The sequence below is a fragment of the Haliotis cracherodii genome, unplaced genomic scaffold (assembly GCF_022045235.1).
Source record: "Haliotis cracherodii isolate W230 unplaced genomic scaffold, xgHalCrac1.p SCAF_4, whole genome shotgun sequence".
NCBI lineage: Eukaryota > Metazoa > Mollusca > Gastropoda > Lepetellida > Haliotidae > Haliotis > Haliotis cracherodii.
The window spans coordinates 44,920,264-44,938,767 of record NW_027266297.1 but is presented as its reverse complement, the minus strand read 5'-3'; the positions used below and the strand labels follow the sequence as shown (position 1 = coordinate 44,938,767).

The following is an 18,504-nucleotide window of genomic DNA, read 5'->3' as shown; positions in this document are numbered from 1 at the left end:
ATCTCAAAGACTTAGCATAATCCTTAACATAATCAAGGAAGGACTTTCTTTATATTCAAAGAAAGTATTTGAGACAAGTGGAATTTATACCATTTGGATTTTCAATAGGTCAAAGGATTTGCTTCAAGTTTTGCATACTCAGAAACGAACACAGTTCAATTATGTCAAAAAATTGATTTTTCACAATGTCACACGACGAATTTCAGGAAACGTTTCATTCCTTGATCCACTGGACATTTTGTTTTACTAAACGTATAGATGTTGTCAGTTCAGAACAATTTGTCAAAAACGAAAGCAAAGTCAACTGAAGTTCACCGAGAATATGTGAAATGCTGGACTTCCTCATTGATAACATCTACGTGAGTGAGTGAGTATAGTTTTAGGACGCTTTTAGCAATATTCCATCAATATCACGGCAGGGGAACCAGAAATGGGCTTCACACATTGTACCCATGTCGGGAATTGAACCCGGGTCTTCGGCGTGACGAGCGAACGCTCCAACATTATGTGAAATTTGAGGATAAGACATTTTACAGGAAGAATGCATCCCCATGGGCACCAGCTGTGCTCCCTCCTTACTGATCTGTTTCGCAATGCATATGAATCGGAATTTCTGCTCGGGTTGGCAAAATGAAAACAAGGGAATTAACGCTTCAGGTATATTGATTATCTGACAACAGTCAAATAGCCACTTCCCTTCCACTGATTTACCCAGCTGAACTAGAGTCCAGAGAAACTACCACATCATTTTAATATTTAGATCTATGCATAAAGATTCAGAGTGACACAAAACACTCAACATTTCTGTATGACGAGTGGGATGACTTGAACTTTCCAATAGTCAACTTTCCCTTTATGTCAAGCGATAAGCCTGCAGCTCCAGCCCTGTCTACTTTTCACAACTTGTGAGGTACAATCATGCATGTTTTTCCTACGAATATTTCAAAGAGCTTTCAAAACGTTTTATGGCTGATGTATATTTATGCATTAATAAATCAAACACTGGCTTGTTTGGTCCAGACTCGATTACATCTAGGCCGTCGTGATATAGCTGTAATAGTGCTGACTGTGGCATCAAACAACAAGAAATAAGATAAATTTGCAAAGCACTCTGCAGAACACATTTAGGTCTCTTATGTTTACTCTCTGGAGGACTGATGCCTTATTGTACCTGTGCGTTAGTGTAAAAAGGCGGTTACCACGACCTTCAGTTCCATTGTATTCTAGTCAGTCCTTTACAGAATAGTTGCCCAATACTGATACAATACAATCAGTTACATAATTGCTAGATTGAAACAAAAGGGGAGCATGGCTTTATTAGTTCTTTTTATATACATTAGCATTTGGATAATGCACATAGTGTTCAACGTTTCACACAAAATATGATTTATTTCACCTGCTTTAGTGCAAACATAACCTGTTCATTCATTCAAACCTTTTGCTATCCACTTGTGTTTGGTTGATTTAATCATTTGCTGATGTAAAGTCACACTAGGTGTACACTGTTATACCTCGTGTGTACTGCAACAATAACACCAGTTACTGGTCCCCACATTCCTGGCCCAAACCCTTGACCAGACGAACACATGGGGCTCACAACAGGAGCGATTGTTCTCCATGGGGAATCCACATGCTGGTGGTTTGTCTGTGAGGAATGTGTGGAAGATGGAATTACCGTCTCCCCCGGAAGAGAACTGGTAACAAGGTCGATGTTCACGGATACCCTGGCTGTGATCCATTCAAGTCCTGCGGCTGTTGGTGAACTGGTTTCTGTCGACGTCGATGCTGATAAAGACGTTGTAGTCGCGGTTACAGGTGTTGGCTGTGTTGTGGTTGTTGTCGGTTCTGTTGTAGGTTCAGTTGTCGGTGTTGGCTGTGTTGTTGAAACTTTAGTTGTTGATGTTTGTGTTGTGGTAGCAACAGTTGTTGTTGGTTGTGCTGTGGTAGCTACAGTTGTTGTAGATACAGTTGTTGGTTGTGTTGTGGTAGCTACAGTTGTTGTTGGTTGTGTTGTGGTAGCTACAGTTGTTGTTGGTTGTGTTGTGGTAACTACAGTTGTTGTTGTTGTTGGTTGTGTTGTGGTAGCTACAGTTGTTGTTGTTGGTTGTGTTGTGGCAGTTATAGTTGTTGTTGGTTGTGTTGTTGTAGATACAGTTGTTGGTTGTGTTGTGGTAGCTACAGTTGTTGTTGTTGGTGGTGGTTTTGCTGTGGTAGCTACAGTTGTTGTTGGTTGCGTTGTGATGGTTACTGTTGTTGTTGGTTGTGTTGTGGTAGCTACAGTTGTTGTTGGTTGTGTTGTGGTAGCTACAGTTGTTGTTGGTTGTGTTGTGTTAGCTACAGTTGTTGTTGGTTGTGTTGTGGTAGCTACAGTTGCTGGTTGTGTTGTGGTAGCTACAATTGTTGTTGGTTGTGTTGTGGTAGCTACAGTTGTTGTGGTTGGTTGTGTTGTGGTAGTTACAGTTGTTGGTGGTTGTTTTGTGGTAGATACAGTTGCTGGTTGTGTTGTGGTAGCTACAGTTGTTGTTGTTGTTGTTGGTGGTGGTGGTTTTGCTGTGGTAGTAACAGTTGTTGTTGGTTGTGTTGTGGTAGCTACAGTTGTTGTTGGTTGTGTTGTGGTAGCTTCAGTTGTGGTAGGTTGTGTTGTGGTAGCTACAGTTGTTGTTTGTTGTGCTGTGGTAGCTACAGTTGTTGTTGGTTGTGTTGTGGTAGCTACAGTTGTTGTTGGTTGTGTTGTGGTAGCTACAGTTGTTGTTGGTTGTGCTGTGGTAGCTACAGTTGTTGTTGGTTGTGTTGTGGTAGCTTCAGTTGTGGTTAGTTGTGTTGTGGTAGCTACAGTTGTTGTTGGTTGTGTTGTGATAGCTTCAGTTGTGGTTGATTGCGCTGTTGTTGGTGGACCGTTGTTTCTAGTGATTGTTTCAGATATCACATTGCCCCAGTACGACATCCTTGTTTCCACGAAGGTGACTCTGATGAAAAGACAGAAACACAAGACAAGTGTATAAATGGGTTTAAAGCAAATTATCAATAAGCGATACACGACAAAGCCAGCAGTAAAGGAGTTTTACGAAACCGTTGAAATCTGTTTTGCAGATAACCTTCTGGTTCTCCTTCCGAGTAACACACTTCACATTGACACTAGTTTCTGCATTAGGCGTACCTCATGTGCACGTCTTTGTCAAAATTATCCGGGGGTGTCCAAGTGACCACAACACGTTCCTTGGGGATCTTGGACAGCTGGGTTACAGCGGCCTGAAAGTGGTATCCATGGCGCATTGGACTGATGTCAACTGTCATGCAGGATGTGTGCACTTGTCATACGTTGCGAGTATGTGTATAGTATTGGCAGAGTATTGAAGTAGTCTTATTCATGAGCTATCACAGCGAGTTTCCAATTAAATAACTGCAGTACGATTAATTGCCAACAATATACAATTCATTAAGGCCATTAGTTTCACTTTCACACATTGTGTCCTACACAGAACAACGAGTATGGAAGTCAACACTGTACTGACAATTGTATTGAAGCAGCTCATCACTCTGGCTGGTGGTTGTCCCCGGATAGTGCGGAATACCCCGACTGGTACTGTTGGGTAAGCACACGTCCGACATCGCGCCTGGAGCAGGAAACCCCGGAACTTGACATCAGTCCCGACCGACATCAGAGTCACTGGAAGAGCAGCAGCACGACCCTAGTGCACATCACTAAACATTCCACTAGTGTGGTCATCTTCCATGTATGGCTTATGTCAACATGTATCTACATACAGGGTGGTACATCTACATACAGGCTGGTACATCTACATACAGGGTGGTACATCTACATACAGGGCGGTACATCTACATACAGGGTGGTACATCTACATACAGGGTGGTACATCTACACACAAGGTGGTACATCTACATACAGGGTGGTACATCTACTTACAGGATGGTACATCTACATACAGGGTGGTACATCTACATACAGGGTGGTACATATACATACATGTTGGTGCATCTACAAACAGGGTGGTGCATCTACATACAGGATGGTACATCTTCATCTACATACAGGATGGTTCATCTACATCTACATACAGGGTGGTACATCTACATACAGGGTAGTACATCTACATACAGGGTGGTACATCTACATACAGGATGGTACATCTTCATCTACATACAGGGTGGTTCATCTACATACAGGCTGGTACATCTACATACAGGGTGGTACATCTACATACAGGGTGGTACATATACATACATGTTGGTGCATCTACAAACAGGGTGGTACATCTACATACAGGGTTGTACATCTACATACAGGGTTGTACACCTACATACAGGAAGGTACATCTTCATCTACATACAGGTTGGTTCATCTACATCTACATACAGGGTGGTACATCTACATACAGGGTGGTACATCTACATACAGGGTGGTACATCTTCATCTACATACAGGTTGGTTCATCTACATCTACATACAGGGTGGTACATCTACATACAGGCTGGTACATCTACATACAGGATGGTACATCTTCATCTACATACAGGATGGTACATCTTCATCTACATACAGGGTGGTACATCTACATACAGCATGGTACATCTACATCTACATACAGGATGGTACATCTACATCTACATACATGATGGTACATCTTCATCTACATACAGGATGGTACATCTACATCTACATACAGGATGGTACATCTACATCTACATACAGGATGGTACATCTACATCTACATACAGGATGGTACATCTACATCTACATACAGGATGGTACATCTACATCTACATACAGGATGGTACATCTACATCTACATACAGGATGGTACATCTACATCTACATACAGGATGGTACATCTACATCTACATACAGGATGGTACATCTTCATCTACATACAGGATGGTACATCTACATCTACATACAGGATGGTACATCTACATCTACATACAGGATGGTATATCTACATCTACATACAGGATGGTACATCTACATCTACATACAGGATGGTACATCTTTATCTACATACAGGTTGGTTCATCTACATCTACATACAGGGTGGTACATCTACATACAGGCTGGTACATCTACATACAGGATGGTACATCTTCATCTACATACAGGTTGGTTCATCTACATCTACATACAGGATGGTACAACTACATACAGGATGGTACATCTACATCTACATACAGGATGGTACATCTACATACAGGGTGGTACATCTACATACAGGGTAGTACATCTACATACAGGGTAGTACATCTACATACAGGGTGGTACATCTACATACAGGATGGTACATCTTCATCTACATACAGGGTGGTACATCTACATACAGGATGGTACATCTTCATCTACATACAGGCTGGTACATCTACATACAGGGTGGTACATCTACATACAGGGTGGCACATCTACATACAGCGTGGTACATCTTCATCTACATACAGGGTGGTTCATCTACATACAGGCTGGTACATCTACATACAGGGTGGTACATCTACATACAGCGTGGTACATCTTCATCTACATACAGGGTGGTACATCTTCATCTACATACAGGATGGTACATCTACATACAGGGTAGTACTTCTACATACAGGGTGGTACATCTACATACAGGGTGGTACATCCACATACAGAATGGTACATCTACATACAGGATGGTACATCCACATACAGGCTGGTACATCTACATACAGGGTGGTACATCTACATACAGGATGTTACATCTTCATCTACATACAGGGTGGTACATCTACATACAGGGTGGTACATCCACATACAGGATGGTACATCTACATACAGGGTAGTACTTCTACATACAGGGTGGTACATCTACATACAGGGTGGTACATCTACATACAGGATGGTACATCTTCATCTACATACAGGGTGGTACATCTTCATCTACATACAGGATGGTACATCTACATACAGGGTGGTACATCTACATACAGGGTGGTACGTCTACATACAGGGTGGTACATCTTCATCTACATACAGGTTGGTTCATCTACATCTACATACAGGATGGAACATCTACATACACGATAGTACATCTTCATCTACATGCAGGGTGGTACATCTACATCTACATACAGGGTGGTACATCTACATACAGGGTGGTTCATCTACATCTACATACAGGGTAGTACATCTACATACAGGGTGGTACATTTACATACAGGATGGTACATCTACATACAGGGTGGTTCATCTACATCTACATACAGGGTAGTACATCTACATACAGGGTGGTACATCTACATACAGGGTGGTACATCTACATACAGGGTGGTACATCTTCATCTACATACAGGTTGGTTCATCTACATCTACATACAGGATGGAACATCTACATACAAGATGGTACATCTTCATCTACATACAGGGTGGTACATCTACATCTACATACAGGGTGGTACATCTACATACAGGGTGGTACATCTACATACAGGATGGTACATCTACATACAGGCTGGTACATCTTCATCTACATACAGGTTGGTTCATCTACATCTACATTCCAGGCGGTACATCTTCATACAGGGTGGTACATCTACATACAGGGTGGTACATCTACATCTACATACAGGTTGGTTCATCTTCATCTACATACAGGGCGGTACATCTACATACAGGGTATTAGATCTACATATAGGATGGTACATCTACATACAGGGTGGTACATCTACATACAGGGTGGTACATCTACATACAGTGTGGTACATCTTCATCTACATACAGAGTGGTACATCTTCATCTACATGCAGGGTGGTACATCTACATACAGGGTGGTACATCTACATACAGGGTGGTACATCTACATACAGGGTGGTACATCCACATACAGGGTGGTACATCTATATGCAGTGTGGTACATCTACATACAGGGTGGTACATCTACATACAGGGTGGTACATCTACATACAGGGTGGTACATCTACATACAGTGTGGTACATCTACATACAGAGTGGTACATTTACATACAGGGAGGTACATCTACATACAGCCAGCATGGTTCTATGATTCCACAGGGATATGTAGAGTTGTAATTCTTAATACAAGGTTATAGATAAACACGTAGGATGCAAATTTACTGTAAGCCTTAGGTTCATAAAATAGGTTTACACAACTTCATCACAAACCGTTTAAATCCATAAAATGCTAAATGTCCGTGTGGTTATAGGTAAAGGAGTTCATATAAACAAACTATAATTAAATGATTTCAGCATTACTGAAGTTATGTAAATACCAATCAAAATGACGTCACGTCAATATATCGAATTAGTATTGATGTCATTATGGCCCTATTAGCTCATATTTATCAGTCAGAATTCATCTCTTCCCATCACAATTACACAGAAATATCCTCTCGTTAAAGACTCACTTCGTTAAAATCCGTTTTACTCGCATCATTGATTTAAGAATACATAAAAACATAAAGATCTTTCATTTCTAACCATTGAGAGAATGTCCGTCGTAGTACGTGTTGTGACTGACGAGCACCCTGTATGGAGCTGGGGACTTGTTTTCCACTCCCGGGTGCCCAACGGGTTTCATGTGACCACAAGCCTGATGACTCGCTCCGAATGGAAACGCCACAGTCACGGAGAGTTTGAGCAAGAGTGCATAAACGCCATATTGAATACCAGACATAATCTGGGCAACACAAACAAAACACTCTTTGGTATTGTAAAATAAGGAATCACAATCTTAAAGAAAACTTGTTCAGACATAATAATTAAATTTAGCATACATTACATAGGTCATTTCCAATATTACATTATCTACAAAGTAAACATATTTTCAGAAAAAGTTGCTAATCTATTACATATTAGCCAATACAATCTTACTTGATTGAGACTATACGTGCGCATGAACGACAAAATATAGTATTTAGATATGTAGCTTGGAGCGCATTATTTGATAAAAAGAACATGTTAAACAATATCGTTAATATTTAATTACTGTTTGGGTATTATTGTAATGTTCACGAATCATCTTTTTTTTAAAAATGATTACACGTAGAACGAAATATCAAATTTACATGAATTGATAAAAGAAATTGGTATATGTATACAAATAAAATTCTGTTAAGCCCGTCACTTAGATGATCAATGATAATTATGCTTACTTTTTTCGGAGTTCACGCAGTTGAATAAATAATTTAGCTTTCCGCTTGTCGATACATCCTAATACCACGAACCTTGGATAGCTGATACAGCATAATCGCTCACTCCATATATGGCACAGATGTCAATGGTCTGAATATATAATTTGCATATTCAGTTTCAGTTAGTGGCACCAATCTGACATATTGTATCTGACATACAAACAGGATCTTAGTCGGCTCTTATTCCGAATATATACTAACCTTCTGTGATTCCGACAAGCAATGGGTGGAGCCTCGCAATCGAGTGCAGCCATACTCGCAAACTCCTAGACCATTGGCAGCTTCATGCTCTCCTCGGTTATGTTCGAGAATTAACAAAGTTAAATAGCTCAACGCAATATATATGAATATACTCATACGTGTGTAACAAAACAATTGATGTAAGTTATTGAGTTCAAATACATATGAGTTTAATATCAAATGGATTTGGCATATTTTCATAATAAATTACTGGAGAGACAAAACCCTTTGTCATACCGTAGTGTACGTATATATAGATGCGGTGTAAGATAACACAGGTCATGATATGTAGAATTATTTAAAGATTACTTCACTTATGATTTTTCATCTGTATAAAACATTTGTTGAAATTCTGAAAATTGACAAATAACTGCACACAATGGCGCTAATCCCCCACATATAGTGTGATATTCACCAGCATGCCTGTGCGTCGTGGATGGCAGATATACTGTGTAAATCTAAATAACGGCGTCGTAAAACATAGTGCACAGTTGTAAACAACACAATGTCTCACATCAACACATGAATCTGTTATCAATCAGCGTAGCGCCATTGTCAACTGAATATGAAATGAAGTTCACTTGGGTTCCTTGATGGCATTCCAGAAGGTAAATACTGCTCCATGTACTTTGTATGCAGAGGTTAAGTTGATTCATAAACATTGACAAGAATCGCTGTTTCAGAAAGGTATCTCCCACAGTTTCCGAACTATGGGGTTTGTTTCAGGTATCGACAGAGCAAGGTAAGGGCTTGAAACACTGGACTGTATTTGCTGATGAACTCCTTGTATATACCATCCCGCACATAACTATCTGTTGTCGGCCGCACTGATAATTTGAAACAACACAAAAATCAACATTCTTTCTCGTTTTGATGTCATTTATTTATTTCCCAGAGGTTATTCCGGCTGATTTTCACATTCTTGATCTATTGCCACTATTTTCACAATCTAATATTTTTTAAACAAATTATCAAACATATATTTTGGTCCGGTAAGAACTGGAAGAATTAAATCAGTCATAGCAGACATTGTCCACCTTTGTAAAGAATTCATAAGCAAGTAAACATTTGTAGGAAATGTTTTGTGTATTAATGCATCCTTGAGTAAAGATGTATGCCTTTGTCGGAAAGCGAGCTCGATGTGTAACCAGTATTGGGTACTGAGCCATGACGACTAGACGGGATAGTCCCCCATCACTATAACCCTTTATTAGGAAACATATTTATAAACCACCACCCGACGTTGATTGATTATGTATGGACATGAATGTGGCTACGTAAAGATATATAGTGCATAGATTACACTGTCCACTATAAAGACGTATTAGTGCCACATTCTAAAAATGTATTCCCTACGTTGAAGATACTTTCATCTACGTCTGTGATATTATCATTGTGCCTATTGTTACTCAGACAGCGATAATGCCTGCGTGAGGTTGCGACCCCAGTTGGATAAAACTTATACACACATTTATATTTTAGATAAAGGTGATTACTGAATTACTTTTAATGTATTCAAATGTTTGGGAGCATGTTTGTCTTAATGTTTTCCGTTGTTAGTTGTTTTTACAACAAAAATGAGATATTTTTTAAACTGTCAAACTATCATCACTAAAATAAAAACACAAATCAATTCATTTAACTAAACTGCAGAAAAGTACCTTCAGTGCTTCAGATGATGAATTATGACCTATAGTTGAGTCCGTTTTACTTCCACTACATGCACGTTCAGAATGACCAGTGAACTCCTGGCTCAGAAACAACTGCATCAACAACGTGACGTCATCATAATGAATTTTGAACAATTTGAAAATGAAGTCAACTTTGCAGTTTGCAGAACATTTTGTACTCTCTTCTTCTTTTTTGCTGTTATAAGAGGGTGCAGCGTGCTTCATTCTTCTCACCGTCTGCCAGACGCCCCACCCTAACTTTTCGGTTCGCGGTTTTGAATTAATGTAGATCCTTTGACAGTCCGTCATATACTTATTGAGAGGCCAAGTTAGAAAATCAGCTTCTCAGAAAATATTTAGTCGATCAAATATCACATGACCAATCTAGACTTGGCTTGGTGCTAGTTCTTGGACAGTATCCTCGACACATGTAAATGAAGAGACTTAATTTAATGTTTAAATAGTACCTAAAAATGCCTGTCAGGGTTGAAAGTCAAACAAATTGGTCATTATTAAATTATGAGTACTTTCTTCTCCGTAGGTTATAATATCATATACGTAGACTAAAGTATCTTCTACGTAGATGTAAGTATCATCACGTAGATGTAAGTATCATCAACTTAGATGTAACAATCATCACGTAGATGTAAGTATCATCACGTAGATGTAAGTGTCATCAACGTAGATGTGTCATCAACGTAGATGTAAGTATCATCAACGTAGATGTAAGTATCATCACGTAGATGTAAGTATCATCACGTAGATGTAAGTATCATCAACTTAGATGTAGCAATCATTACGTAGATAAAGTAGCATCACGTAGATGTAAGTGTCATCAACGTAGATGTATCATCAACGTAGATGTAAGTATCATCAACGTAGATGTAAGTGTCATCAACGTAGATGTAAGTATCATCAACGTAGATGTAAGTGTCATCAACGTAGATGTAAGTATCATCAACGTAGATGTAAGTATCATCACGTAGATGTGAGTATCATCACGTAGATAAAGTATCATCACGTAGATGTAAGTGTCATCAACGTAGATGTATCATCAACGTAGATGTAAGTATCATCAACGTAGATGTAAGTATCATCACGTAGATAAAGTATCATCACGTAGATGTAAGTGTCATCAACGTAGATGTAAGTATCATCAACGTAGATGTAAGTATCATCACGTAGATGTAAGTATCATCAACGTAGATGTAAGTATCATCATCGTAGAAGTAAGTATCATCAACGTAGATGTATCATCAACGTAGATGTAAGTATCATCACATAGATGTAAGTATCATCACGTAGATGTAAGTGTCATCAACGTAGATGTAAGTATCATCATCGTAGATGTAAGTATCATCATCGTAGATGTAAGTATCATCAACTTAGATGTAACAATCATCACGTAGATGTAAGTAGAATTACGTAGATGTAAGTGTCATCAACGTAGATGTAAGTATCATCAACGTAGATGTAAGTATCATCACGTAGATGTAAGTATCATCACGTAGATGTAAGTGTCATCACGTAGATGTAAGTATCATCAACGTAGATGTAAGTATCATCTACGTAAATGTAAGTATCATCACGTAGATGTAAGTATCATCAACTTAGATGTAACAATCATCACGTAGATGTAAGTATCATCACGTAGATGTAAGTGTCATCAACGTAGATGTAAGTATCATCAACGTAGATGTAAGTATCATCACGTAGATGTAAGTATCATCACGTAGATGTAAGTGTCATCAACGTATAGGTAAGTATCATCAACGTAGATGTAAGTATCATCACGTAGATGTAAGTATCATCACGTAGATAAAGTATCATCACGTAGATGTAAGTGTCATCAACGTAGATGTATCATCAACGTAGATGTAAGTATCATCAACGTAGATGTAAGTATCATCACGTAGATAAAGTATCATCACGTAGATGTAAGTGTCATCAACGTAGATGTAAGTATCATCAACGTAGATGTAAGTATCATCACGTAGATGTAAGTATCATCATCGTAGATGTAAGTGTCATCAACGTAGATGTATCATCAACGTAGATGTAAGTATCATCACATAGATGTAAGTATCGTCACGTAGATGTAAGTGTCATCAACGTAGATGTAAGTATCATCATCGTAGATGTAAGTATCATCATCGTAGATGTAAGTATCATCACGTAGATGTAAGTATCATCAACGTCGATGTAAGTATCATCACGTAGATAAAGTATCATCACGTAGATGTAAGTATCATCAACGTAGATGTAAGTATCATCAACGTAGATGTAAGTATCATCACGTAGATGTAAGTATCATCAACGTAGATGTAAGTATCATCACGTAGATAAAGTATCATCACGTAGATGGTATTTCTGTTTGGAATGTGGTACAAATAAGCTTCCATAGTTCACAAAGAAACTGAGCGATTATGGTTTTACGCCGCTTTGGGGACTGTTCCAGGACTATTACGGCGGGAGACACCAGAAATGGGCTTATTACGGTATACCCATGAGGGGATTCGAATCCGGGTCTTCGGCGTGATGAGCGAACGCTTCATCCACTAGGCCACCCCATCGCACATAGATAAATGAACAGTGTAACACATTTAAAAAACAAACAAGACATTTATTCACACTAAAACCACCTATTTCAGAGGATGATTTCTATCGTACTCTGTGCGCTGTGGTTCCTCATTCCCACAACTGTCGGCTTTCCGTTTGGAGCCAGCTCTCAGTCATGTGGATCCATGGAGCCAACAGGCCATCCTGGATCCATTCAGACGTCACCCCCTCCCTACCAGCTGACAGTGAGCTACCCGGGCTTCTACGATGGTTACAAGCTTAACGGTAAGTTGGAAGTAGTAATAATAGTTGTAGTAGTAGTAGCTGTAGCAGTAGTAGTAGCTGTAGTAGTAGTAGTTGTAGTAGTAGTGGTAGTATCTGTAGTAGTAGTAGTAGTAGTAGTAGTAGTAGTAGTAGTAGTAGCTGTAGTAGTAGTAGTAGTAGTAGTAGTATCTGTAGTAGTAGTAGTAGTAGTAGCAGCAGCAGGAGCAGTAATAGTAGCAGTACAGTAGAGGTAGTAGTATTGCATCCTATCCGGACAATGTCAAAGTATATATACTGAACCAAATTAAAAACTTCACAATCCTAAAATTTTAACATTTTGACCAGTTATCCTTGTGGGCCCCTATTGTGTATCTAAACAGTAATGGCCACGTATTGTTTTCAGATAACACCCGTTTTTGTGCAGGTGAATCGATCAAAATCATGTGCACAGCACTATAGTGGCAAAAGTGCTTTTTCACGTGCAACTGGTCACGTGGCCATAATACCGCACGTGTTTTCAGCCATACTTGTTTGCAGTCATTAAAGAAATTTAAAAAAACACAGAAAAAAAAAGTCTTTTTCATGTCATGTCACGCCTTTCAAATGTGCAACGTGAACGTGCCATCGGCATATTGCAGACGGGAACGTCCGTAGCTGAAGTCGCAAGGACGATGGGTTGTAGTCGACGGACTGTTTATGATTTACAGAGCCGTCTACAGCAAACGGGTACCACCGCTGATCGCCCTCGGCCAGGTAGACCACGTGTGACGTCACATGCAGAGGATCGTCAGATTGTCTTACGTCACCTCCGTAACCGATTTTTGACGGCTACATCAACCAGAAATGAATCGTTTAGGGGTAGACTGAGTGCGCAAACTGCTCACCTTCAAGCACGACGGCCATACTGCGGGCCGATTCTGACTCAATTACACAGACGTCAACGTCAATTGTGGGCACAGCGACACTTACGATGGACTCAGAGGAATTGGAATCATGTCGTCTTCAGTGATGAATCCCGATTTTATCTTCGATTTGCTGATGGTAGGGCAAGGGTGTGGAGGCGCCGTCATGAACGTTACGCCCAGTGTTGTGTACAGGAAGTTGACAGATTTCGAGGCGGAAGCGTCATTGTGTGGGCTGCTTTCTGTGGCAATGCAAGTTCCAGGCTTCTTGTCATCCGTGGCAACCTCAACGCTGTTGCTTTCCGCGACCAGGTACTGGCACCAGAATTTCTGCCTTTTATGGCAGCACATGGACCCGGTTTGATCTTCCAACACGACAATGCCAGACCCCACACAGCAAATTTCCTTCAGAATGCGGGAGTCAACGTCTTGGTCTGGCCGTCAAGGTCTCCCGACCTCAATCCCATCGAACACGTCTGGGATGCTCTTGGCAGAAGTTTGCGCACTCTCCAGAACCAACCACAGAATTTGCAAGATCTTGGCACCATTTTGCAGCAACAATGGCGTCGTCTTCCCAATCATGTGTTCACAAGCATCACAAGGTCCATGCGGAGGCGTTGTGTGGCAGTTGTCAACGCACATGGTGGCCATACACGCTACTGAACTTGTGTGTCATCATATTCTCGTGCTTGGGACTTATGATTTAAACTGTTGATGTTATTACCGAATACCGTAGGTGCTTGCAACAAATTATGGTTACCACCGTTAATTAAAATCCTTCTTTGGACATGAATGATTAAAAATGACCTTCTCTGATACATTTGTCTGTTGTATATCATATATGGGATTACTTTTAAAAATGTGAAGTTTTTAACTTGACTCAGTATAGTTAACCTACTTGTGCCTATTGAATTGTGTACGTATAATGTCATAGAATAAGTTAACATTTGAGTGCCTGTTGAATGCTGTCCGTACAGTGTCACAGTATGTAGTTAACCTCCTAGTGTATGTTAAAACCTCTACGTGCAATATCATTATGTATAGATTTCATTTGAATGCCTATTGAATTTTTTACCCAATTGTGTCATAGTTTACTGTTTTCATGGTTCACCTCCCGCTGCAGGTTTAATCCCAACTCTTTGGTTCTTGTTTTATCTGTACACTCTGCAGTTACACTTGAGACGCTGACCGATAGCAAGTTCCGTGGCTTCCTCCTGCAGGCCCGGTGTCTGACCTGCTCCAACACCACCGTGCCGGTCGGGACATTCAGCATCGTGCCGGACCAGAAGCCTGCTAAAATCATCACCTGCTTTGGTACAAAGGTGAACAGACTACACATCTCATCTCCAGCTGTCTATTGGGGGTTATCTTGACTTGATATAGAACAGCTTGCAACTGTGGTACTAGTTGGCAGTTTCTGTTGCTTCGTTACCCATATACGTGAGGTGAAATGGGGTTTAACGTCGCGTCCAAGATTATTGCACTTTTATAGCGACGTGCATGCACGTGTGTGTGTGGCTGCTTGTACTAGTCCGGACTGATGCCAATTTATAGTGCTAGTCCACTGAGATACCATGCCGCAGTTTAACATGAATACCCCACAGTACACTGACTCCGACCAGTCCTTGTTTTAGCCCCTAACTGCCGAGCGCCAGACAGGGTAACAACAAGTACCATCTTTGAACGGGGATCGAACCCCGGACCTTCCGCTCTCCGGCGGACGCTCTACCACTAGGCCACGAAGGTGGTCTCGTTACCCATATACATGTCTGAATTGTACTGTCTTATTAAAGATTTTCATTGTTCTGTCGTAAGTCACAAGATAAATGTTTGTACAAGGTAACTAACATGGTCTTTGAACTTTTGTTTTAAAGAAAAATATTTAGAATCATTTAGTTGTATGTATTGTCCCATGAAAGAAATGATTGTCTCTCTGATATGTTCATGTTAACGTGAGTTTATGATTGGATGGTGCTTCTGAACATGTATAACTGAGCGAAATGGTGTACGCGTGTATAGTCCACTGTGTACTGAAGTGTACTGTTCCCTGTTCCATCCAGGCCGCCATGAGTCATTCCTCCAGAATAGACAAGGACAGACTCATCGTGTCATGGACACCGCCAGACAACTTTAATCACAATGTCATAATGAGGTAAGAAAAGGGTTTACTCAGCTTGGAGCAATATTCAAAGCATGTGACATTGTACCCATGCCTGGAATAGGAACTGGGGGCCTTCGAGAGCTTCCTTTGTTCTTTTTGACGTTTGATTAAAAAAAGTTGTGAAAAAAATTGTTTTAAACCTACGCAGACCATACAAGCGCCCACATCCTTGTAGAGCATGTTTCTGCTTGTTTATTAGTAAAATGGTAAGTGTCAAGTAAGACTCTCAGTTAAAGGTATTGGCATTAAAACTTGCTATTGACTGTTTCAGAGCCACGTTTGTAAAATCCACAGCCGTGTATTGGGTGAATGTCACTTCGCCCGTTCTCTACAGACTGAGTGGTCCACCGACGACACCTTCCACATCAACTAGCACGACAACTACAACCACTACAACCACTACAACCACAACTACAACAACTACAACTCCGACCACAACAACTACCACTACAACCACCACAACGCCAACAACAACGACAACGCCAACAACAACAACAACAACAACAACGTCAACCACGACAACAACAACAACAACAACCACAACACCAACCACCACAACAACTACTACAACCACTACCACTCCTTCTTCAACGACACAGATAACTACGCTAGTAACACAACCTCCGACGACCACCTACCCCACCGCGGCGACTCTGGGAACCGACACATCAAGGTCGTTGGAACCTCCTCCCATACCCACAACGACGTTATGCCCAGGACGAAGCTCTTCAACAACATCCACAGCATCACTGCCGCTTCTTGCCCTAGGGTTGTTTCTTCAGACTGTGCATCAACGTATCGCTTAACCGTAAACCTTGTATATGCCCAAAATATGAAGTTCTACCATTGCTTTGAACTGAAAGGATATTGAAAATGTGTTAAGATTAATTCGAGACCATTTCCAATGCATGACGGCAGACGCTAGATAACAAATTGGGCATTTCTTATTTGCAAAGGGGGTTTATTCTGTACTTATCCTCCATGGTGAGTCAAACTCCATTTCATAAGTTCAAGTAACTTTGTTGTTATATATCATAACACAAGACACCCACAAATCCACACCAAAGTAGTTTATGGTCTTCACTGTTCAACTTTATAATACTTCAATTGACGCCATTAGTTTAATCATTCGATGTAACACCAGCGTCAACTATTCACGTCATTTTCCGTCATGAGTACTTTGCTTCATGTCATCATGGTTGTATATAGAAGAGTTCATGTAAGGGTACATATACGTGCCACCTTGTAAAAGAAAAACAGTGTATCGTTGCAAACTGAATAAAGTGTGTTATGCATTTTGTAAGTATGTTTCTGGAATAGTGTCCCGGCGTGCCAGGTGGATATGGGAGGAAAGCCCTAACCAATGAAGATCTTAGACGTTTACCACTTCATAATCCACGAGCACGGATATGGAGCTTACAAACCGAGAAAATATTCCAGGCGAAACGGAATTCGAACCTCGATCATAGGTTTCTGGTACACCTTAAGAACGCAACTCTGCAAAGCGAACTCTGGGCCATAACAAGTTCAACCAAGCCCTTCTATTGATCTACATACTATGTGGGGCAGTGTAATATAGTGGTTAAAGCGTTGGTTCGTCGCGCCGATGAACCGGGTTCAATTCCCCACGTGGGTACAATGTGTGAACGCCATATTCACTCACAACTATTTATTTGAATTCATTTAAAGTAGCAAGTGTCGTCGCCTTAGGCGACTCTGCCCCCAACCCAACCCCAACCCCAACCCCAAACCCCAAACCCAAACCCAAACCCAAACCCCAAACACCAAACTCAACCCCAAACCCAAACCCAAACCCAAACCCAAACCCCAAACCCCAAACCTCAAACTCAACCCAAACCCCAAACTCAACCCCAAACCCAAACCCAAACCCAAACCCAAACCCCAAAACCCAAACCCCAAAACCCAAACCCAAACCCCAACCCCCATCCCAACCAAAACCCCAAAACCCCAAACCCAAACCTAAACCCAAACCCAAACCTGAAACTCAACCCCAAACATGACACTTAGGATGACTACACAATATTTAGTCAAACATGTCAGCGATCCTTAATTCCACTTTCACCAAAAACAACAGATGATGAAAGTCTGATAACAAAGCTTCTGAACGCTTCCATAGCACCTCGGTAATGGCACCAGTATCGTTACTGACCTACTCCGGCGTCAAAACGGGCCTGGACACGACACCTCGACGATGACGTGAGGCCTGAGATGGTGTATTGATGTTACGAAAGTCCTGAATTTTCGAGCAGTTTGAGGCCTGGCATTGTCCTGTTAGAACAGTATCACTTGTGGATGTCTTCTGAGAAAGGATGACTGGCTGCAGAATGATATCCCTGTAATGATGGAGATTCATCTTTCCACGGATGATGACAAGGGCTTCCGTATGACCTAATAATATGTATCAAACATCACTATTTTAAAGTTCTGTTGCTACACTGTATTTCTTTAAATAATTCATTTCATAAAGTTTCATTTGAACAGTGTCACCTTTTAAACCGCTTTGTTACAAAAT

The 18,504-nt window shown here is 40.7% G+C and overlaps 2 protein-coding genes across 2 annotated transcripts; one reads left to right on the top strand and one right to left on the bottom strand.

Moving 5' to 3' along the window:
• Positions 1 to 1,486: 1,486 nt before the first annotated feature.
• Positions 1,487 to 3,609, bottom strand: LOC139479438 (uncharacterized). Its single transcript, XM_071262288.1, has 3 exons — positions 3,513 to 3,609; positions 3,158 to 3,287; positions 1,487 to 2,966 (listed from the first exon to the last, which is right to left on the bottom strand). Exons 1-3 carry the CDS (start codon positions 3,607 to 3,609, stop codon positions 1,487 to 1,489), a joined length of 1,707 nt encoding a protein of 568 aa, XP_071118389.1.
• Positions 3,610 to 9,008: 5,399 nt separating this feature from the next.
• On the top strand, positions 9,009 to 16,777 carry LOC139479161 (integumentary mucin A.1-like). Its single transcript, XM_071261945.1, has 5 exons — positions 9,009 to 9,023; positions 12,737 to 12,929; positions 14,981 to 15,132; positions 15,871 to 15,962; positions 16,243 to 16,777. Exons 1-5 carry the CDS (start codon positions 9,009 to 9,011, stop codon positions 16,775 to 16,777), a joined length of 987 nt encoding a protein of 328 aa, XP_071118046.1.
• The last annotated feature ends 1,727 nt before the right edge of the window (positions 16,778 to 18,504 follow it).

Bases quoted from the DNA above. Each gene is read 5' to 3' on its own strand.
- LOC139479161 (XM_071261945.1), top strand. The intron at 12,930-14,980 runs GTAAGTTGGAAG...TACACTCTGCAG, and splicing joins CGATGGTTACAAGCTTAACG to TTACACTTGAGACGCTGACC. The intron at 15,963-16,242 runs GTAAGAAAAGGG...TGACTGTTTCAG, and splicing joins AATCACAATGTCATAATGAG to AGCCACGTTTGTAAAATCCA.
- LOC139479438 (XM_071262288.1), bottom strand. From the start codon at position 3,609: ATGTCGGACGTGTGCTTACCCAACAGTACCAGTCGGGGTATTCCGCAC. The intron at 3,288-3,512 runs GTCAGTACAGTG...CCTGCATGACAG, and splicing joins TGAGCTGCTTCAATACAATT to TTGACATCAGTCCAATGCGC. The intron at 2,967-3,157 runs GTACGCCTAATG...TCTTTTCATCAG, and splicing joins GACAAAGACGTGCACATGAG to AGTCACCTTCGTGGAAACAA.